Source organism: Anabrus simplex, chromosome 2 (genome assembly GCF_040414725.1).
Source record: "Anabrus simplex isolate iqAnaSimp1 chromosome 2, ASM4041472v1, whole genome shotgun sequence".
NCBI classification, from domain to species: domain Eukaryota; kingdom Metazoa; phylum Arthropoda; class Insecta; order Orthoptera; family Tettigoniidae; genus Anabrus; species Anabrus simplex.
In genome coordinates, this window is record NC_090266.1 from 624,693,215 (window position 1) to 624,717,701 (window position 24,487).

Consider the following 24,487-nt stretch of genomic DNA (forward strand, 5'->3'; position numbering starts at 1 on the left):
TCTACGTAACTATTGCATCCTACATCTGCTCTAATCTGCTTGTCATATTCATACCTTGGCCTACCCCTACCGTTCTTACCACCTACACTTCCTTCAAGAACCAACTGAACAAGTCCTGGGTGTCTTAAGATGTGTCCTATCATTCTATCTCTTCTTCTCGTCAAATTTAGCCAAATCGATCTCCTCTCACCAATTCGATTCAGTATCTCTTCATTCGTGATTCGATCTATCCATCTCACCTTCAGCATTCTTCTGTAACACCACATTTCAAAAGCTTCTATTCTCTTTCTTTCTGAACTAGTTATCGTCAATGTTTCACTTCCATACAATGCCACGCTCCACACGAAAGTCTTCAAAAACATCTTTGTAATTCCTATATCAATGTTTGAAGTGAGCAAATTTCTTTTCTTAAGAAAGCTCTTCCTTGCTTGTGCTAGTCTGTATTTTATGTCCTCCTTACTTCTGCCATCGTTAGTTATTTTACTACCCAAGTAACAATATTCATCTACTTCCTTTAAGACTTCATTTCCTAATCTAATATTTCCTACATCACCTGCCTTCGTTCGACTGCACTCCATTACTTTTGTTTTGGACTTATTTATTTTCATCTTGTACTCCTTACCCAAGACTTCATCCATACCATTCAGCAACTTCTCGAGATCTTCTGCAGTCTCAGATAAAATAACAATATCATCGGCAAATCTCAAGGTTTTGATTTCCTCTCCTTGGACTGTGATTCCCTTTCCAAATTTCTCTTTGATTTCCTTTACTGCCTGTTCTATGTAAACATTGAAAAGGAGAGGGGACAAACTGCAGCCTTGCCTCACTCCTTTCTGGATTGCTGCTTCTTTTTCAAAGCCCTCGATTCTTATCACTGCAGACTGATTTTTATACAGATTGTAGATAATTCTTCGTTCTCGGTATCTGATCCCTATCATCTTCAGAATCACAAATAGCTTGGTCCAATCAACATTATCGAATGCCTTTTCTAGATCTACGAATGCCATGCATGTGGGCTTGTCCTTCTTAATTCGATCCCCTAAGATCAGACGTAAAGTCAGGATTGCTTCACGTGTTCCTACATTTCTTCTGAAGCCAAATTGATCTTCTCCCAACTCAGCTTCAACTTGTTTTTCCATTCTTCTGTAAATAATATGTGTTAAAATTTTGCAGGCATGAGATACTAAACTAATGGTGCGGTAGTTTTCACACCTGTCAGCACCGACTTTCTTGGGAATAGGTATAACAACATTCTGCGGAAAATCGGATGGGACTTCTCCTGTCTCATACATCTTGCACACTAAATGAAATAACCTTGCCATGCTGGTTTCTCCTAAGGCAGTCAGTAATTCAGAGGGAATGTCATCAATTCCAGGTGCCTTGTTCTTATTCAGGTCATTCACGCATCTGTCAAACTCCGACCTCAAAATTGGGTCACCCATTTCATCAGCATCAACAGCCTCTTCATGTTCCAGAACCAAATTATCTACATCTTTATCTCGATACAACTGTTGGATATGTTCCTGCCATTTTTCTGCTTTGTCTTCTTTCCCTAGAAGTGGCTTTCCATCTGAGCTCTTAATATTCATACACCTAGATTTCTTTTCTCCAAAGGTTTCCTTGATTTTCCTGTATGCAGCATCTACCTTTCCCAGGACCATACAGCCTTCGACATCCTTGCACTTCCCCTTCAGCCAATCTTCCTTAGCTACCTTGCACTTTCTATCCACTTGATTCTTTAATCGCCTGTATTCTTTTCTTCCCTCTTCATTTCTAGCATTCTTGTATTTTCGTCATTCATCAATCAGGTCTAGTATCTCCTGAGTTATCCACTGATCCTTAGTTGATCTTTTCTTCCTTCTTAACATTTCCTCAGCAGCCCTACTGACTTAATTTTTCATGACTCTCCACCCTTCCTCTATAGTGTTTCCTTCAGCCTTTTCATTTAGTCCTTTTGAAACATGTTCCTTGAAACAATCCTGCACACTCTTTTCTTTCAACTTGTCTAGATCCCATCTTTTTGCATTCTTTCCTTTCTTCAATTTCTTCAACTTCAGATGGCATTTCATGACCAACAAGTTGTGGTCAGACTCCACGTCTGCTCCTGGGAAAGTTTTGCAATCCAACACCTGGTTTCTGAATCTCTGCCTAATCATTATGAAGTCTATTTGATACCTTCCAGTATCTCCAAGTCTCATCCACGTATACAGCCGTCGTTTGTGGTGTTTGAACCAAGTATTGGCAAGGACTAAATTATGATCAGTGCAGAATTCAACCAGCCGACTTCCTCGTTTGTTCCTTTGTCCCAATCCAAATTCTCCTACTGTACCACCTTCTCTTCCTTGGCCTACTACTGCATTCCAGTCTCCCATCACAATTATATTCTCATCACCTGTTACATATTGTATTAAATCTTCTATCTCCTCATATATTCTTTTGATTTCTTCATCATACACTGAACTAGTAGGCATATAGACCTGCACTATTGTGGTGGGCATTGGTTTGGTGTCTATCTTGACAACAATAATTCTTTCACTATGCCTGTCGTAGTAGCTTTTTTTTTTTTTGCTATGGGCTTTACGTCGCACCGACACAGATAGGTCTTATGGCGACTGTGGGATAGGAAAGGCCTAGGAGTTGGAAGGAAGCGGCCGTGGCCTTAATTAAGGTACAGCCCCAGCATTTGCCTGGTGTGAAAATGGGAAACCACGGAAAACCATTTTCAGGGCTGCCGATAGTGGGATACGAACCCGTAGTAGTAGCTTCCCAGCTGCCCTATTTTCTTATTCATTATTAAACCAACTCCTGCATTTCCCCTGTTTGATTTGGTGTTGATAATTCGGTAGTCGCCTGACCAAAAATCTTGTTCTTCCTGCAAACGTACTTCACTTATACCAACTACATCTAACTTTAGCCTATCCATCTCCCTTTTCAGATTCTCTAACCTACCACAACGAATCAAACTTCTAACATTCCACACTCTGACTCACAGAATGTCAGTATCCATCTTCCTGATGATCGCCCCCTCTCGTGTAGTCCTCACCCGGAGATCCGAATGGGGGACTAGTTTACCTCCGGTATATTTTACCCGGGAGGAAGCCATCATCAGTACATCATTCATACAGAGAGAGCTGCATGTCCTCGGGAGATAGTTACGGCTGTAGTTTCCCGTTGCATTCAGCCATGTAGCAGTATCAACACAGCTAAGCCATGTTGAGTATTATTACAAGGCCGTATCAGTCAATCATCTAGACTGCCGCCCTTGCAACTACCGAAAGGCTGCTACCCCCCTTGCGATGAACCATTCATTAGTCTGGTCTCTCAACAAATACCCATCCGAAATGGTTGCACCTGTGGCTCGGCTATCTGCATCATTGGGACACGCAAGCCTCCCCACCACGGCAAGGTCACATGGTTCGCAGAGGAGGTGAAAATGGTAAACCACGGAAAATCATCTTCAAGGCTGCTGACAGTGGGGTTCGAACCCACCATCTCACGGATACAAGCTCACAGCTGCGCACCCCTAACCACACGGCCAACTCGCCCAGTGGAGCAGAGACTGGGTCCTTGATTTAATATCATAAAGTCTACAGTTGTCACTTTCTCGAGAGAGAGAAAGTTAGTTCTTCCTCTCTATGTGCCATCAAGTTGGCGTCAACTACAGGTGACTGCATGGACGGAATGCCTCCAAGTTTTTTGCCCAAAGTACCTCATCTTCAGCATCATAATAAAGGCTTCAAGTGACACATCAGGTTTGATCTGAAAAATCCACTTACTTGTTTCCTTGGCAGTCCAAGGTATATGGAAAGGTCTCCTCCAGCACAATAACTCAAACACATCAATGTGCTTCCTATCCCTCTTTTTTATGGTCCAACTTTGACAACCATATGTTGCTATGGGAAAGACCAGTGCCTTCATCATTGTGATCTTAATGTGCAGACACAACATGGCATCTGAAGATCTTATTGAGACTTCTGAATGCTGCCTTACCAAAAGTTAATTTGTATGAATTTCTGGACCATTAGAGCCATTGCTATTGATGGTTGGTCCCAAAAGATAGAAACTATCCACCGCATCATCATTGATTTTCATGTTTGATGTTAATCTTGTTGTTAATATCTTAGTCCTATTCATGTTAACCCTTGAAGGACAGAGTTTTTCTATTCTCTTAACTGGTTAATTTAAGCAAATCTGCAGATATTCATTGAACAAACACTAAGAAGAGCTATTTTCATGTAAATTCCCTCTATGGGTTGTTATTAATAGCATGGTACCATACGGTACCGAAGTCTCTTATGAGAGCAAATTTTGTGAAGTTTGGTAATACATTTAAGATACATAATTATTGAATATGACACCTATGGTTTTTTATCTAGATGAAAAATAATCTGAAAATGTATTTACAGATATAGCTTCAACAACTTGCCATCTGCTTCAACAGAGCTTATGAACATTTTGGCCTGTCAACATTCAGAAGACCAAAGTACTTACTCAGCCTGCTCGTGGACCCCCCCCCGCCAGATTTTGGTACCGCGATATATGGCACAGCTCTGGAAAGGATGGAGCACTTCTCATAGCTTGGGAGTATTCTCTCAATGCACTGTACCTCTAAGAAGAACGTCGAAAACAGAATACAGGCTGCCCACGTGGCCTTTGGATGTCTCTCATATCGTGTATTCCAGAACAAAGATCTAAGTAACTGCACGAAAATAATGGTGTACCAAGCTGTTGTTATTTCTACAATAGAGTGGGGTTCGAACCCACTATCTCCCGGATGTGAGCTCACAGCTGCGCACTCCTAACCGCACGGGAACCGGAGTGGAGTGTTATTCAGGAATTAGGTTGAGGCAGATGCTGAAGAAAGTAGAAGATAAGGAGGAGGGAAAGGAGAAGGTGGTAGTGTTTCACGTTGGTACCAACAATGTAAGGCAAGCAGGTATAAGTACAAACATAGTTGGGGATGTGTGGGATCTGGTAAATGCAGCACGGGTGAAGTTTAAGGAAGTGGAGATTGTTAACAGTGGAATACTGTGTAGATGACTGGAAGGTGATTGGGAATTTAAATGAGACTATGAAGTGGGTATGTGGGAAACTGGGAGTGAGATTTCTAGATCCTAATGGGTGGGTAGGAGATAGCGATCTGCGCTCACATCACCTTCACTTAAAGCAGCAGTGGTAGTATAAGTTAGGAAATTTGTTTAGAAGGGTTATAGGGAGATACATTCAGGGAAACGGGGTGGTCTAGAGAGCGGTGATAAGGGTACACGGATCTGGAAGTCAACTAGGGATGACATAAAAATGTTAGTGTTGAACTGTAGAAGTATTGTAAAGAAAGGAATAGAATTAAGTAATTTAACTGATATATACACACCAGATATTGTAACAGGAGTTGAATCATGGCTGAGAAATGATATAATGGATGCAAAAATGTTCACACGGAACTGGAGTGTGTATCGTAGAGATAAGATAGGAATGGTAGGATGGGGAGTATTCATTCTGGTGACAGAAGAATGTGTAAACTACGAAAAGGATAAAGATGACAAACATGAAATTCTAGGAGTAAGGCTCATTTCTAAAGATAATAAGCAACTTCATGTCTTTGGAGTGTACAGACTGGGAAAGTGTAGTGCTGACGCTGATTCAGAATTATTTGATAACAAAATCAGCTATGTGGAAAACGACATGGAAGGGAATGTGTTTGTAAGCGGGAGATCTCAATCTACCAAATCTCAAATAGGAAGGAAATGTGAACGACAGGAAGCATGACCAACAAATGGCAAATAAGTTAATATGGGAAAAACAGCTGATTCAGAAAGTGATGGAACCAACTAGAGGGAAGAATATTCTGGACGTGGTGCTAGTAAAACCAGATGAGCTCTATAGAGAAACGAAAGTAAGAGATGGTATTAGTGTTCATGAAGCTGTTTTTGTTGTAGTTAAAAATAAATGTTATAGAAAGAAATGTCTTAAAAGTAGGACTATTAGGCAGTACCATATGGGTGATAAAGCAGGCATGAGGAAGTTTAAAAAAAGTAAATATAATCGGCAGAAAATGGTAAATAAAAATATAAGCAGACTCTGGGATGGGTTTAAAGAACTTGACGAGGAATATGAAAACAGGTCTGTACCTTTAAAGGTGGTAAGGAATGGTAAAGACTCACTTAATTATAACAGAGAAATAAAGAGACTAAGAAGAAGGTGCAGACTGGAAAGAGATACGGTTAGAAATGGCTGTGGAAGTAAGGAGAAATTGAAGGAACTTACTAGGAAATTGAATCTAGCAAAGAAGTCAGCCAAGGATAACATGATGGCAAGCATAACTGGCAGTCATAGAAATTTTAGTAAAAAATGGTAGAGTATGTATAGGTACCTTAAGGCAGAAACAGGTTCCAAGAAGGGCATTCCACGAATCATTAATTAACAAGGGGAGTATGTATGCGAGGATCTTCAAAAGGCAGAAGTATTCAGTCAGAAGTATGTAAAGATTGTCGGTTACAAAGGTAAGGTCCAGAGAGAGGAGGTGACTAATACTAAAGAAGTATTAAAATGTACCTATGACAACAATGACATTTACAGTAAGATACAAAAGTTGAAAACTAGAAAAGCAGCTGGAATTGATAAGGTTTCGGGGGATATACTAAAGACAATGGGCTGGGATGTAGTACCATATCGGAAGTACTTATTTGATTATTGTTTGCATGAAGGAGCTATACCAAATGAATGGAGAGTTGCTAGAGTAGCCCCTGTGTATAAAGGAAGGGTGTGATAGACATAAAGCTGAAAATTACAGGCCAGTCAGTTTGACATGCATTGCATGTAAATTTTGAGAAAGGATTCTTTCTGATTATATTAGACAAGTCTGCAAAATTAATAACTGGTTTCATAGAAGGCTGTTTGGGTTTAGGAAAACTTATTCCACTGAAGCTCAACTTGTAGGATTCCAGCAAGGCATAGCAGATATCTTGGATTCAAGAGGTCAAATGGACTGTACTGCAATTGAACTGTCTAAGGCATTTGATAGGGTGGATCATGGGAGACTATTCCCGGCAGGGTCGGGAATTTTAACCTTAACTGGTTAATTTCGCTGGCACGGGGGCTGGGTGTATGTGCCGTCTTGTCCTTGGACACTCCCGGCACTAAAATCCATACACCATTTCATTTTTTCACTGGCAAAAATGAGTGCAATTGGACTAGACAAAAGAGTGACTGAATGGGTTGCTATATTTCTAGAAAATAGATCTCAAAGAATTAGAGAAGGCAAAGCTTTATCTGACCCTGTAATAATTAAGGGAGGAATTCCTCAAGGCAGTATTATTGGACCTTTATGTGGACAGCAAGCAATGGTATGATAAGCTTGGTTAAAAGTCAGGTTGTGAGTTTCACATATAGGAAAAGTCCTCTCAGTTTTAATTACTGCATTGATGGGGTAAATGAAATGAAATGTCGTATGGCTTTTGGTGCCGGGATATCCCAGGACGGGTTCGTCTCGCAAGGTGCAGGACTTTCTATTTGACTCCCGTAGGCGACCTGCGCGTCGTGATGAGGATGAAATGATGATGAAGACAACACATATACCCAGCCCCCGTGCCAGTGGAATTAACCAATTAAGGTTAAAATCCCCGACCCAGCCGGGAATCGAACCCGGGACCCTCTGAACCAAAGGTCAGTACGCCAACCGTTCAGCCAACGAGTCAGACATTAATGAGGTGAAAGTTCCTTATGGGGATCACATTAAGTATCTAGGTGTTGATATAAGGAAAGATCTTCATTGGGGTAATCACATAAATGGGATTGTAAATAAAGGGTACAGATCTCTGCACGTGGTTATGAGGGTGTTTAGGGGTTGTAGTAAGGATGTAAATGAGAGGGCATATAAGTCTCTGGTAAGACCCCAAATAGAGTATGGTTCCAGTGTATGGGACCCTCACTAGGATTACTTGATTCAAGAACTACAAAAAATTCATAGAAAAGCAGCTCAATTTGTTTTGGGCGATTTCCAACAAAAAAATAGCGTTACAAAAATGTTGCAAAATTTGGGCTGGGAAGACTTTGGAGAAAGGAGGCAAGCTGCTCGACTAAGTGGTATGTTAAATCAATAAAAGTAAATATCCACAATTTTGATACTTATATTTGCTTTAAGCAAATACATTATGTATTTATAGTACATGTTTTGTTATTTATTTATAGCACATCTTTCATTCCTATTTATAAATAATTAATTTGCTTAAAAAATATAAGTATCAAAAAGGTGGATGTTTACTTTTATTGATTTAATGTAAATAAGTTTTGATACAGGAAATGAAGCTGATTTCTTGCAATACGTGGTATGTTCCGAGCTATCAGTGGAGAGATGGCGTGGAATGACATTAGTAGGCAAATAAGTTTGAGTGGTGTCTTTAAAAGTAAGAAAGATCAAAATACAAAGATAAAGTTGGAATTCAAGAGGACAAATTGGGGCAAATATTCATTTATAGGAAGAGGAGTGAGGATTGGAATAACTTACCAAGGGAGATGTTCAATAAATTTACAATTTCTCTGAAGTCACTTAAGAAAAGGCTAGGAAAACAACAGATAGGGCATCTGCCACCTGGGCAACTGCCCTAAATGAAGAACAGTAGTGAGTGATTGATTGGTTGAGTGATTGATTGATTGACTGAGTGAGAAAATGAATTGGCATAAAGTGGTTCAAAGAGCAAAAAATTGCATGTTCCACAAGATATAGGAATACTGGAAATTCAGAATGGCTGACAAGAGTTAACTGTGGTCTTAAGTGGTTGAAACTATATGAGGAATAAACAGGAATCTTATGAGTTATGAGATTCCAGTACTACCTCGAAAGGAAGGAAGGAAGGAAGGAAGGAAGGAATGGAGTCCTTGAGTATCAAAAAGACAACAACCGAATATTTTCCAGGAATTCTAAAATGGGGAAACAGCAGAAATGGCCAGTGCCAGAATATTGAAGCCCATTTTTTTTTTTCCAAAGTCTAAAGATATTGCTATACTGGTCAGGTGCTTTTGACTCATCTTTTACACTACAAATCGAATCAGCATGTTGCCAACTGTATAAAATAACTGAAGTTTAATTATTGATTTAGATAAGAAACTGGCGCTTGTACGAAACAGAAGTGCTTTTTAATCCTAGCAAATTTAAAGTCACTCAAAAAGAGAAGGAGCGCATGGTATTGTGGAAGCTCCTAGCACCGAACAAGTTGGCTATGTGGTTTGGGTCACATAGCAGTGAGCTTGCATTTAGGAGATGGTGTGTTCGAACCCCACTATCAGCAGCACTGGAGATGGTTTTCTATTTTCATACCAGGCAAATGCTGGGGCTGTACCTTAACTAAGGCCACGGTCGCTTCATTCCAAGTCCTAGCCCTGTCCTATCCCATCGTTACAATAAGATCTATCTGTGTCGGTGCAACATTAAACCCATAGCGCAAAAAATAGTAGAAGTCCCTCACAGGTATACTTTTGTCAGGAACAATTGGTCCTATAGACATAATATTTGTTGTGGGTATCCACAGGGTTTGCATCTACATGGGAGGTGAATTATGTTTTGACAATTATTAAGTGCAATAAAATATTAAATGTGAGCAACATACTATACTACATGCTCATTCTGTTTTGAGTGACAAAACATACACAGCATACTTATTGCTTATTTCCATAAAGTAAAACATTAAGTCACTGATGAATATGAAGCTTACCCTAAATGACATTTCCAAATTCTCACCACCCCAGACATCCATTTGGTCATCATATGCTCCAATTTCCCAAAAATATTTTGTATCGACCGCAAAAAGACCACCAGCAATAGTTGGAGACCTGAAACATTTATACATACAGACATAACATCTGCCTCAAAGGTATAGATCTTATAACAAGTCATGGGATATGATGAAATGTTGCTATTACTACTATTATTTGACTTATTTCATTCAAATTATCTAAAATTTTGTTTCCATTACATTTTTGGTATATTATGTTTGAGACTATTGTTCTCAGTATTTATCCAGCCTTGAATAACCCTAAAATCCTTCTTCACATGATCAGTATGGATCAAAAGAACTTTAGTCTAAACAGAACAGGAATTTTAGTATTTAGTAGTAACACAATGTTACAGGTATGAACGGAATGTAAATTAGCAGTCAACTCACACTTGTTTTGTTCACTGTTGCAGTGCTACCAAGGCTGAAAGAGAGGATGAATGACTGCCTATGGACAGTCACTGCCCAACACGATACAAAGAATGACATTCACTATGCTCTTGATAATAAAAAGTGAAGCACGTTCACAATCATACTTTATTTTTAGTATCAGAGTAATTTGCTCAGTATGGCATTCCTGTTTTCAAAAGATATGATGATGGCAAAAAATATGATATTTCAGAAACTAATACTGCATAACTACCTGTGCCATTTTCAGTCATACCAGCTTAATATAAACATTTTAAAAAGCATGGAAAATATGTTGCAAAATGCAGGGGTTTTGAGAAGATAAAGCAAGGAACAAGTATAGAGACTAATAACTCAACTGATAAATTAGGTATATTTTGGAAAATCTGAATTATATGAAGGATAAATTTCTTAAAAGCATTGTATGGATTTAATCATCAATATACAAGAGCACAACTGAACCTTACAGCATCTGCTAACAAATTAAGCTATGATGGTGATTAAATCTATACACTCACGATCATACGTTATACATCATACATTATAATTTTATAAGTTTTGTCATTGTTTTTGTGTACATAAACAGAGTTTTATATTTTGTCAATTTTTAGCTATAAGTGGCTGAGGATGATCATTATATGACTGAAACCAGTCCCACCATGTGATATATATACGTAAATAGTCACATACAATAAATACGTCTTGATTACGTGGAATCCTTGTATCTTAGTCACTGTGATTATAGAGACGTTTCACGGAGACGACCTAAACTTTCATAAAACCACATAATTTTCAAGTTTGTTAACAGATGTCACTACTTTGGTTTAGAGTGTCCCCTACCGACATTGAATGGACCCCATTTAGCAGTGTATTGTAACTGTTAAGGGTAGGCACTTAATAGCTGATTTCATCTGTTTCCAAGTTGCCACAAATGGAATTTCACATTAAGTCAATCAATCGTCGCCCAGCTCGCCCTTATAAATAAGAGCGATCTTGGACCTTATGTATATATCTTGATCAGTGCAACGACTGGTGAGGTTCTCCTCACACTAGGCTACAGGTCCACTGAGGCAACATCTAAAGTCGGTGGCTAGGAACTTATCGTATCATGTTAATTTACTTGCACGTGGCGATGGGAAGATATCAGCATTCCCCTCTAGCATGTAACGGTTAGGATTGTGCCTCGGTTACCTCGTTTTAGTGTACAGTCTTCTTTATTTAACTTAGTTTAAAAAATGTATGTTTCTAGGCTTTTTAACTACAGTGTAATCACCTGAGCGGGTACAATGTCTTGAGGTAGTATTAGCGTGGACCTTTGTTTTCCTTATTAATTTTGTATTATTGTGACTAATCTTTTCAAATGTAATTTCCTCCTCCTCTTAATTTAATTTCTTTTTGGTCCTGTTCTTTTAAACATTCCCTCTGGGAATGTGTTAAGGAGGTACCTTGAAGTTGGCAACAGGCCCTTATTGTCTAAAACAGAGGCGACATTGTGGTATAAATCAAACCGGAATAACTTGAAAAGATTGGTTTTTGCGCGCTTAAGTATAGCCTTTGTTGTGGTTTTTGCGCGCTTAAGTATAGCCTTTGTTGGAGAGTCCCTGCCCATGATCAAATCTAATATTGTTGAGTTTACATCAGTAACTAGTTTCCTTGAGAGAGGTGAGCCGTCTGCTAAGAAGTTGAAATGTATTTAAGCCTGACTTTCACACTTTGACAATTGTATTGGGGACGTATTTTCCCTAAGTTAAATGCTGAACATCGCAAATCAGCTGATTCCTTGAGTGCTAGCATTTCTTCTCTCTTTGCTAAGGTAAACCATTGGCTACCCAATGGAGACAACCTGAACTTTCAGAAAAACCACATAATTTTCAATTTTGTTAACAGAAGTCACTACTTCAGTTTTGAGTGCAACCTAGGGACTTCTAATGAATTCCCTTTAGCAGTGTATTGTAACTGTTAGGGGTTGGCACTCGATAGCTTATTTCATCTGTTTCTAAGTCGCCGCAACTGGAATTTTAAATTAACTCAATCAATCGTAGCCCAGCTCGCCTTTATAAATAGCAATCTTGGACCTTATGCATCGATCTTGATCAGAGCGATGACCGGTGAGGTTCTCCTCACACTAGGCTACAGGTGTGCTGGGGCAACTTCTAAGGTAGGCGGCTAGCATGTAACAGTTAAGGTTGTGCCATGGTTCTTGTTTTAAAGTAGGGTCTTCTTTATTTAACTTAGTTTATAAAATGTAGGTTTCTAGGCTATTTGACTTGTCTTGTGGAACTATGAGTGTGGACCCCTGTTTCCCTTATTCATTTTGTGTTATTGAGACTAATCTTTTCAAAATTTAATTTTCTCCTTCTTTCTTTTCAAACTTACTACTTTCCAGTCTTAGTCACAATGTAGTATGGCTTACCCTCTATGTTACCAGGCCTTCTGCCCCATTAGGTTTTTTTTTTGTTTTTTTTTTGCTAGTGGCTTCACGTCGCACCGACACAGATAGGTCTTATGGTGACGAGGTTTCATTGTTTGCATGTCACGACATTCCTTGAGTGGACTCAGCGACCCATTTTAATTTCACTTGGCCTTTTTCTGTTAAACATTATATTTAAGTGATTCCTGACGGTGTACTATGAGTAGAGCCCTGCACAAACGCAGATATCCGGGGATATCTGCTAAGTTAGTGTCTTGGCAGATACAAACTGTATGGCAGTCCGGATAATTTTTGTGATAATTTCTAAATAATGACGTTTATTGATTTTCACTCCGATATACTATTGTTTTTCCTTGTGGTTAGGTGATCCTTGACTTTGGTATAGGAGAATAGTGATATATAAAGAGCCTTGAGACCATAAAGCCACAAATCTGACCTAAGCCTAACTGGCTCCTGCCCACAATTAATGGAAGGAAGGAACAAAGTTCATTACATCGGTAGTTGTCGCAAGAGAAAATCCCTCATAAACCTATGACTGTAGGGGTTCTGTTGACAGGTGTCAGGCCTATTGTATTATGTTAACAGATCTATCTGTTTCAATATATTGGGTGCAATATACTGTAGTTAAATATTTAAATTATCCACTGATAACCATTTCGCAGATGCGGATAACCATTCGCAGATGCGGATGAAAGAAGTGCGGATGCGGATATTATTTTGTATATGCGTGCAGGGCTCAAACTATGAGCTACTGCTCCTGTTTCTTCTGGATCGTTCTGATCCAAATGTTGTTTTGTTGCTTCCTTATTTTAAAAAAAGGACACTGAGTGTCAAAAAATGTAAAAGCTGTAAAGCTTTTGAGATTCATCTTTTCCCTCTGGGAATGTGTTAAAGAAGTACCTTGAAGTTGGCAACAGACCCTTATTGTCCAAAATAGAGGTGCTCACGCTGGGCATTTCATCCTGCGGGCACATAGCACTGTAAGAGAGCAGCCAGGCAGGCGATGTGCGTTTGCTATTCAACCAGAGTGACGCTGTGGTTATGTAATAGGCCATGAACTTTGGGCGAAATTCTCCCAGTCACTGTCGATCGCTGCGGGAATACTCGAGTTTGAAATGGAGGCACAAAATAATGAAAGAAAGAGTGCGGAAGTCCACATCATTTTCAATTTATATTGTAAAAGTTTTCGTTACAGTTTATATATTTTGACCGGATACAATAAAGAGTTAGACCTACAACCTCAAATATTTTGTAATGTACATAATGAAGTACAACTTTCACTATTAAATTTTAAGAGATGCTTTAGAAAATAATACAGAGTTAAGGTGGATAAGCTGTGGCTTGTGGATGCTTGGGTTTAAATTGTCTGATAAACTTACCGACAATCCAATCATGCTTACCGGAAATAACATCTGTTAGGTTATTTATTTGAAGGTTGGAGTCAGGCTGAGTGGTTCAGATGGTTGAGGCACTGGCCTTCTGACCCCAACTTGGCAGGTTCGATCCCGGTTCAGTCCGGTGGTATTTGAAGGTGCTTAAATCCGCCAGCCTTGTGTCAGTAGATTTACTGGCACGTAAAAGAACCCCTGCGGAGACAAAATTCAGGCACCTCGGAGTCTCCAAATACGAAAAAGTAGTTAGTCGGACATAAAGCCAATATCATCATTATTATTATTATTATTATTATTATTATTATTATTATTATTATTATTATTATTATTAATATTATTATTTGGCAGACATACATTTACACTGTTGTTGTACTTCTTGGATAGTAAATATCTATGTCCTGACTTGTTATGAAACTCCCTCGCCATTTATTATCATCGGATGCCTGATAAATTTTAAATACTATTTTCAGAAACTCAGTGAACAGGGAAAGTCACACAACACTAAAACAACGTGCAAAATCAAGCAGTAAACTTGTTGAATTATGTGAATATATTACTTTTTGCTGAATTGTACTGAGTTTTACTTTTATATAAAATCAAAATACTGTCATTACCATCCAAGGAATTGTAAATCACGGCTTGTATGCTTAAAACCTGTACCTAAAAATTATAACGTGTCAGTTCTCTATGAATATAAGAAAATAAAACTGACTCTTTATATCTAGCACAGCATAAATCAAACCGGAATAACTTGAAAAGATTGCTTTTTGTGCAATTAAGTATAGCGTTTGTTTTAAATACTGTACCCCAATCAGCATTTCGCTGAGTGGTGGAGGAGAGCTTAGCAATCACAATTGAACATCATTGCTCCCATCCCTCCAAAGTGTGCCGCTATCTCACTTCTATGTGACATATGCTTGCTATGTAAACTGCCCGCATTTACGTCACGTCAGCCTGGCTGCACTATGCTAGCCTCAATGGGCACCCAGCTGAACACCTCTGGTCTAGAAGGTTGGGAGTTTGATCTTCCTAAGCAGTGTAAATTAGAGAGTATCAAATGCTTGTGCTGTATACCAAAGATTTGCCTAATAACGATTGTGGACTGGGAGTTCTTTCTTTCCAGTCATTCATGAAGCCCTAAAGCTGACTTTTGTTCTGTCCCATTCTAAATATTTACTCCTGCTGTTAATGGTCATTACTGTTGTTATTGTTGTTGATTGAAAAGAGTGAAACAGAAAATAAAGAACAAAAAATTATTTATGAAATACATTCAAAATTTAAATGTTTTATGCGGTCATTTGGCCAGAATCCTATGCTCTGCAGTTTCTTTCCCTTACCTGCTCTTGTGCCTGTAATCATTAATATTATTATTATTATATTTAATTTTTGTCATGATGCAAACAAAATAATCAATTTACACTAACTGTGTACAACAATGTTCTTGACGAAACCCCCTGCCGTGCATTGACATAGGCTGTGAGGTCAGGACAGCAAGGAGCTGGTAAGGTGAATGACCCACAGCCGAACAACTCACCAAGATATTCGCGAATGGAAAGGTCATAATGTGTAGGTGCCCCAATCTGCTGAAACCAGTGATCCTCTATGATCCTGAGACATTCCAATAGGGATGTGAAGTAAGTCTACAGTATGTCAAGATAGTGATGCTGATTAACGGGTCCATCACAGAAATACGAACCATAAACTTGCCTTCTATCTGTACCAGCCCATGTGAGAGTTGTGGGTTTTGTTTTGACCAAAACAACATATTTTGTAACTGGGAGCTGCGGTATACAGCGCAATCATCATTAAATATCAACCTTACCCCATTTTGGGATCGTGTCAAACGTCAGCTGAATAGCAGCATATGCATACTTCCTTCCTTCCTTCCTCCGACTCAAGTCACTGTTTGATAATTCCTGCACACGCATAAGTGGAAATGGACATAACTTCAGGTGCAGTTTCATGTGCTGATGCGGGTATATCAAATTCTGCAGCTCATTTCCGTGTTGACTTCTTAGAAGATCTTTCCACCGAATCTGTGACTTACTTGCATTGTTCCTCTCTGGCTAAAGGTCTGCAACTGCATGGTATATCCTTTATGCTATCTGTGGTGAAGAGTTTGTGTTCCCCTCGCAGAAGTGTCATTTTGGGGCAGCTCAATATCCAAATTGCTGTCTGAAGTCTCTATACTCCTCTTCCAACGTTTTGCCTGTTTGTGCCCTGTCATGAATCCAACTGGTTGCCATAATGTATTCTTTGATGGTGCAACTGTATCATCCATTTTTTTATTTATACCTGCAACATATTTATTCTTACATAATATATACCATACCACAGACAACAGAGCAATGTCAACATGTATATTGTAGATACTGGGAGGAATTGGGGGGGGGGGCTGTGGGTATTGGGCTTTGTGCCCACCCTATAGTGTGTGTATTTGTGAAAATCAGGCACAACTCTTCTCTGAAGGATTTCCACATACTAATCCATTTTCATCTTTTGCTTAATAAAGACTAAAAAGTCTTGGCCCCTTTGTGGGTAAAACATACCCAGAACTTCTCTTTTGCAGATGTTTATGTCTTGTTGAATACGGGCCAGTGATTTCTTGGTTGCTCTTTATGCACAAATGAAATGTGCTGACAACAAATTTTGAAATGGCTTTAATTAGCAGAATCAACTTTCATATTTTCTTCCACAGTCTAGTCTGTTTATACTTTAGGCCACATCCATTGCTTTATGAGTGTTACATCCATCAGAAGCTGCTGCTCTGCTGGTCTGTACACTTTTATCCAGCCTCTAACAGTCTGCAGTGAAGTAATATAACGTGGACATTGCATCCACTCCAACAATGAATCTTGGCTTAAGTCAACAACAGACAGCATCAGATTTATTCTACCCTTCCTAATGAGTCAATAGTATTCTTTTGGTTCAGTCTAGTACTTCTGACCATGGTTTCTTCCTTCAGTGATAAAGAGGACTCAGTTTCTCAGAATCTTTTCAAAATCAAATTTACTGTAGCCACACCAACACCCTACTGAAAAGCAATTTGTTTTTGTATTACAGAGGTATGCTTAGCTAATGTCACAATATTTTAACATTTCCATATTGTAGTACAATAAATAAACAAACAAACAAACAAACAAACAAACAAACAAACAAACAAACAAACAAACAAACAAACAAACAAACAAACTCTGAGATATTCAACCACTGACTGTGTTTCTAATAATGTTATCAATAATGCTACCATACACCAAAATGCAACTCTGCTGAAAGCAGGAACAGTATTTAGAAGGACCACACAATTCTGCCAACATTAGTTATAAACAGTCTTAGAAACTCCTGTATTCATATTAACCTGCACGCTACAGTAGATACTTCTATAGTCCCCCATAATAATGAGTTATTAGGCAGCTTTTGCACTTGAAACCACACAAGGGTAATGATGTTCTAAGGCCTTAAAATAAACCAACAACAAAACTCTGCCTAATAATCTGGTTGTCTGGCCCCGCGGTGTAGGGGGCAACGCGTCCGCCTGTTACCTGGTGGCCCCAGGTTCGATTCCTGACTGGATCAGGGGTTTTTAATTGTAAATGATTAATATCCCTGGCCTGGGGACTGGGTGTTTGTGTCATCCTTAACGATCCTTTCCTCACATTCAACACTCTACACTTCCTCCATTCTAATTAAACACAGGTTCAAATCACATGGTGCAAGTAGGGGCAAAAGATCTCTATAGGTCGACGCCCAAACAAATAGCTTTTTTTTTTCAAAAAAACCTGGTTCATTGTGATATCTAAGCTGTGTCCATAAGTGAAAGTACGCCTACCTGAGTTAAGCACTGGGATAGTTAGTAATGAAAAATACAAAGCATCCCACTAACAGCAGCTAATTTTCAGATAAACTGGGAAATAAAAATGTTGTCCATGCAGAGTTATTTTACATGCTAGCAAATCTATCAACATACAGACTCACATGCAAATTCATAGCATTTTATGTGCTTATGCTATGAATAAAACTGAACTCTTCCATTTTAAAAATCAGTACTGCAAAAACAGAGGAACTCAGCCTGATAGCTGGGATAGGTTCCCTAGAACTTGAAATAATAATAATAATAATAATAATAATAATAATAATAATAATAATAATAATAATAATAATAAAGTTAAAAACATAACTACCCAACAAACATGAGTACAAAAAGCAATTCCATGGGAATTTTTTTACAAGAAATACTGCTAGTTCAACATTCTAAATTCAATTTAATAATAATAATAATAATAATAATAATAATAATAATAATAATAATAATAATAATAATAATAATAATAATAATATGGCCTCAGCTACCATGTACAGACATTTCAATTTGATGCCATCTGGCTGTCTGCTCGTCAATTTCAACGTTTTATTTTACTCTAGGCCTACTAGATGCCAGACCGAGTAAACCAAAACTCTCTTGGGCATCTGTGGCTGAGATTTAATGAATTTTGTCCGGTAAACACCAAATGTGTCGCCAGAGATCTTTTACATGCTGACATACTATGACATGGAGTGTCGAATGGACATTTTTCCGCCCTTCAAAAATTCGACCACCTCTGCCGGGTTTGAACCCGCCATCTTGGGATCCGAAGACCGACACTCTACCACTGATCCACAGAGGCTGCTACAAGTGATGATAAAGTAAACTTAAAACATAACTACCCAACAACAACAACAACAACAACAACAACAACAACAACTAGAGTACAACAAGCAATTCCACGGAAAAAAAATATTACGAGAAATACTACTAGTATAAAATTTCATACACAACTTAAGTATTTCCGGTACTTTACACTAGCAAAGTCACTATCCTAGCATTTCTTGCAGTAGGTACAGAGAAACCAGGAAAAACTTGCTCAAAGCTACTGAAAGTTACTGTGGCATGCAAATTAATGTTTAAATTTGCCTCCCTTGTTGTACTCTAATGGTACACAACTTAGAATGCAGAATTATTAAAGCAGGTTGACAATATGTATTCTCGGTCTAGAAAGTCAAGAATAATGGCCGAGAGGATTCGCATGCTGACCACAGGACACCTTCAAATCTATAGGCCTTTGGGCTTAGGAGCGGGGTTGTTGTGCCATTGGAGGGAGATGAAAACCGTCACAGGAACAGTATTTAGAAGGACCACACAATTCTGCCAACATTAGTTATAAAAAGTCTTAGAAACTCCTGTGTTCATATTAACTTGCATGCTACATTAGATACTTACATAGTCAACCATAATAATGAGTTATTAGGCAGCGTTTACACTTGAAAGTACACAAGGGTACTGATGTTCTAAGGCCTTAAATTAAACAGATGACTCAGTGACAACTGCTCTACTCTAATGATTGGCATAACTAATTGCTGCCCGAGTGTCCCAACATCCATTCCTTCCTCTATCCTCTAAATAACTTACTTGGAAAGAAGTTGATTTGGTCTCATAAGGATAACTGAAAGTTAGCTGATACAGACAGCAACCTAGGTCAAAAGAAATGAATCTTAGCAGCAATAAATAAAGTCATATATAGAAAGACAGAAATATGAATAAGAATGCACAATAAGATGAACATAATTAGATGTCAGTGTGGGAAGAGGGAGTAACCACTGCCCTTTAGTATAACTCTCAGCCTCACCACTTCACTCGGCTTGCGTACTTCTCTGCGAACATCACGTTGGGACCACACTGGCCGCTGTGGCGCTAGCAGCGTGCAATAGACCCGTACTGGAGGCACATTAGGACCAACAAAAATGGAGGAGTAAACAATGGGCTGAGTATCGTTTCTTTATGTAGTTTGCTGAGATCGTGTAGAGTTATGATCTTAGTGGAAGTACAGAAGATTTATTTCATCGTTGGAAGGTATGTAATAATTCCAATATAAATGGTCCATTATTGGACATTATAAATTTTCCAGCTAACTCATTCTTGGTTGCCAGTATTTCACCCCCGTGTGCCAATTTGGGTTCATCAGTTGGTAACTAGCACACCTACCAAGACACATGGCCAGTGCATATAACAGAGGCCACCGTGTAGGCTACTTGGAGCCACAGGCAGTGCCAATGCACTATGAGAAACTTAGTCTCTCTTATAAAAATTGGTGCCTGCTAGGCCATCAGATGATATAGATATTGATTCCTATAGGGAACCTAAAATATTTGTCCTGAATGAGTAAATTCACAAGTCCAATATAAATGGTTTATTATTGGATATAAATTTTCCAGCTAGCTCAATCTTGGTGCCTGCATTTCTGATGGCCATGAGTAAGGAGTGAGTTTTCTCACCAGTGAAACTTATGAGGCTATGTGTGTGTGATTACATGTTCCACAGTCCTCTGTACCAATACTTGTGGTCTTTGGGCTTTCATTCTGTCATAGGTAAATAAATTTCATATTATTCCATACTGAAGAGCAATATAATGTAAAACAAAAGCTGAAGGTTTCCATCTATTCAATACTATTTATTGTAACCTTAAAAAAAAGTTACATATATTTGATGAAACTAGTTTTGGATTTGCTAGAGACCATCATCAGTCAAAATCAATAAAAGTTAAGGCAAGACATGCAAGGCAAGCCTTTGTGGGTGAGGTTAACTTCCAAAAGTAACCAGGAGAACCTGACCCCTACAGAGCGCGTCTCCAGGTGGTGGATAGGGGGCCCCTACAGTATATAGGGCTGGTTGAAATACCCAATGCAACCCGCGGACCAACAGGTAGCCCAATTCCTGGGGGCTTTAAAATACTGGGACACCCTCTCTCCAGGGGTCATAAATATGGAGGGCCCCTGCCCTGGGTTATGTGTGAAGTCCTCAACGGCATCTACAGCAGAGAAGGTGAACTTCAGTATGGTGGAAATGGCATAAGGGGAAAACCCGTAGCGACTGTACTCCAGAGGAGGCAGCCTAAGTTTGAACCTGGCAGTAGGTATAAAATACCTTTGGGTGTGGCGAGCCCATCGTAACAATAGCCTATATGGATAAAGCAGATATGGTGCCTCGGAAAAGGTTAGGGCGCCCCTTGCTAAAAGCGACGCGCTGCTCTTGGGTGCTGGGAGAACTGTGAGAAGTGGGCAACCAGCACCAAACCATATCAAGATTGTGACAGTAAATGTTCTGACACTGGCGGGAATGACATAAGAACTGGTTGACTTCATGAAAAAAAAAAAAAAGATATAGCTGTACTTGGACTGTGTAAGACCAAGAAGAGGGGTACGGGAGAGATTCCTCTGAAAGAAGGATACAGGCTATATTACAGCGGAGGACCAGACGCAAAAAATGGAGTGGCCATCATACTTAGAAAAGAAATCCAAGAATATGAGGAGTCTACAAAATGCATCAGCGATAGGATGATGGTGATGAGACTCCAGTTTGAAAATGGCATGAAAGATCTATTCCAGTTGTATGCCTCACAAACGGGTTGCATAGATGAACGTCTAGAGAACTTTTTAGAGGAAGTGGAGAGGGACAGATAGAAGAAAAGGAAGTGCTATTGGTGGGAGATCTAAATGCACAAGTTGGAATGGAAAGACAAGGAAAGGAAGATGATGTAGGGCCCTTTGGATATGGAAATGTAAATCCAGAAGGCAAGTTGTTGGTGGATTTTTGCATGAGGAATCAAATGATTGTTGGAAACACCTGGTTTAAGAAGATGAACAGTCAGAAGATTATAACATATGGTTGGGGAGACAGACGACCAAAGACTATGATTGATTATATAATTATCGAGAAAGAACACCGGAAGAACCTTTTAGATGTTATAGCCATGCCTGAAGAAGCCTTTGGTGGAGACATAGAGTTGTGATAGGAAAACTGAAAGTGGGAAAGATTGAAAAACCCCCATTAAGAAGAGAGAAAAGAATTAAAGTATGGATGTTGAAAGAGAAAAGCATACAACAAGAATTTCGAAGGGAAATAATACCCTTGGTACCCAGGACGGAGATGCGGAATGTTGAAGATGTTGTTATTTGCAGATGATATTGTGATTTGGGGAGAAGACGACGTGAAGGTTCAAGAACAGTTGGATGTGGTGAACGGGAAGATCGAAGAATGTGGATTGAAAATAAGTGTAGGAAAAAGTAAAACTCTTGTTATGACTAGAGGGGGAAAGGAAGGGAAAGGTCAGATTAGACTTGCAGACGAGCCCCTGGAAGTAATGGAGACGTTCAAATACCTGGTGAGTGAATTAATGGAGAATGCTCGACTGGATGCTAAAATTAATAACAGGATTCAAGCTGGAAGCTGTTTCTATCATAGTGTAAGAAACATGTTATGGGACAAAGATGTGCTAATGGAAGCAAAGGAAATTACTATATGTACAAGATGTATTACGTATCCATACCAACTTACGGAGTAGAAACTTGGACAATGACAAAGAAGGATGAGAGTCGAATACAGGCACCCGAAATGAAGTTCTTGAGGATCATGATACAGAAGAGTAGAAGAAACAAAATAAGGAATGAGAAAATCCAGGAAGAAATTGGAGTGGAAAAAATGAATGATAGAATAGAGAAGAGGCGATTCAGATGGTTTGGGCACATAAAGTGAATGAGTGATGAAAGAATGCCTAAAAAAGGTGATGGAAATGCAAATGCAAGGAAGGAGAGGCTGCAGAAGACCACGATTGAGATGGAAGGACAAAATCCAACGCAGTATTAGAGAAAGAAACCTGGACTGGGACACAGTGTTGGAGGAGGAGTGGAGAGGAACCATATTTGCCCTTACCTGGCTACAGCTGGATAATGGGAAATTATGATGGTGGTGGTGATGATGATGATGATGATGATGATGATGATGATGATGATGATGATGATGAACTGCAGATAAAATTTATGAAGCAAGCCAGCAGCAATCACCCACCATTCCACATCCCTCAGCCCCACCTTAGGCTACACTATACCTCCCATCTACAACTCTATTTTTTTTTGCTCTTTCAACTTCTTTTTTCTCTTTCAACTTTTTCAATGATCCATGCTGGAAACAAATGAACATCTTAACACTTTCCCATCAACATCATTCTGTTCACACTTGTTTCAGCTGAAGTGAATTCTAGAAGATTCTTCATGTGCTAGTATTTTAATTACTGGTGAGCCACACCCCTACCCTTACCGACAACACACCTATGCATAAAACGCACACGTCGGAGATTCGAGGCGTGGACCTCGACTAGGAAAGCCCAAACACAGCCCTGAACTGGAAACGGTGCTCATATCAAAATCATAACAGGAAAAACACAAAGCTACTAGCAATAAAATGCCAAGAAAATTTAAATGAGGGTTTATTATAATACTAAAATCAAGTGGAAAAAAGAAATGAAGCCAGCAATTAAATAAAATTAATAAATGATACATACTTGTACACAGCCCATCCAATTGAAGTCATGACGCTAATGCGTGAGCACAAACTAATCAAATACCAACCTCAAATTATTCATAACACAGGCTCGCCGTTATATTCTCAATCTCACAGCATAATCTGGTAATGCAAGTACAATACGTACGGCTTATTTTAGTCATTATTTCCGTGAGATTGATAAAATTCATTATGAACCCATCTAACTTCCACATCCACAACAATTACAACACAGATTAAAGCTTCCATGCAGCATGGAGGGCAAAAGTACAGAGAGAAGAAAAAAAATGCGAGAGATCACGACATAACAATAAACAAACATCTCTGGACTACGGAAGTAAAGTTTAAACTCAAGGAGCATCACAGGCATGAGCAAGGCCTGAATAAGAAAAGAAAATGGCGGCCTCCTAGGCAAACAATGGGCGCGATATAAACCAAGGCAAAACAAATATTATCGTGCTGGAAACAAACATGAGGCACAGAAACAAGGTTAAAATATAAAATAAGCAGATCGATATGTCATCCCTTCTCCCCATTCACTCACAAGCACACTCCCAAACATTCAGACATCGCCGGAACGGCAAAAAATCTGAGCATTAGCTCTCATAAATAAGTTGAACTCAATCACTAGTAGTATGACTCATACAGTCACAAACCAGGGTCTCCCGTATGACAGAGCAGCGTCCATAACGCGCACAATTACCAGCAGGATAATACAGACTCAGTAGTCACACATAAAAACCATCATCTCACGTGCTGCGTACAACACGAATGGATCTCGCATTGACACGCAGGGTGTGCATTCATTGACAGCTACACACAATACCATGAAGTGCACGAAAATAATAAATCAGAGACCCAGTTATTAATACATCGCAATCACATCAACCACAGACACATGGCCCATTCATGCAGTAGAGCACAAGGATGCATATCAACCGGTCATCATTACTAAAAGGCGAAGGGCACAATTTATGCATAGTAATAATATAAATACAAGATTTACCATACCTGCCATATCAATACTCAAGACATCAAGAAGAAAGGTAGTACGGATGAAATTTAAATCTGTTAAAGATCCATTTGTGGCACAAAAACGCCACTCCAATATGCATGAGGG

At 39.1% G+C, this 24,487-nt stretch overlaps 1 protein-coding gene across 1 annotated transcript in view; it reads right to left on the reverse strand.

Moving 5' to 3' along the window:
- Positions 1-24,487, reverse strand: part of Pgant1 (Polypeptide N-Acetylgalactosaminyltransferase 1) — a 245,305-nt gene that overhangs the window by 77,496 nt on the left and 143,322 nt on the right. Inside the window, exon 5 of the mRNA XM_067139267.2 lies at positions 9,708-9,825. Within this exon, the coding sequence (XP_066995368.2) occupies positions 9,708-9,825 (118 nt within the window). The remainder of the gene's footprint in view (positions 1-9,707; positions 9,826-24,487) is intronic.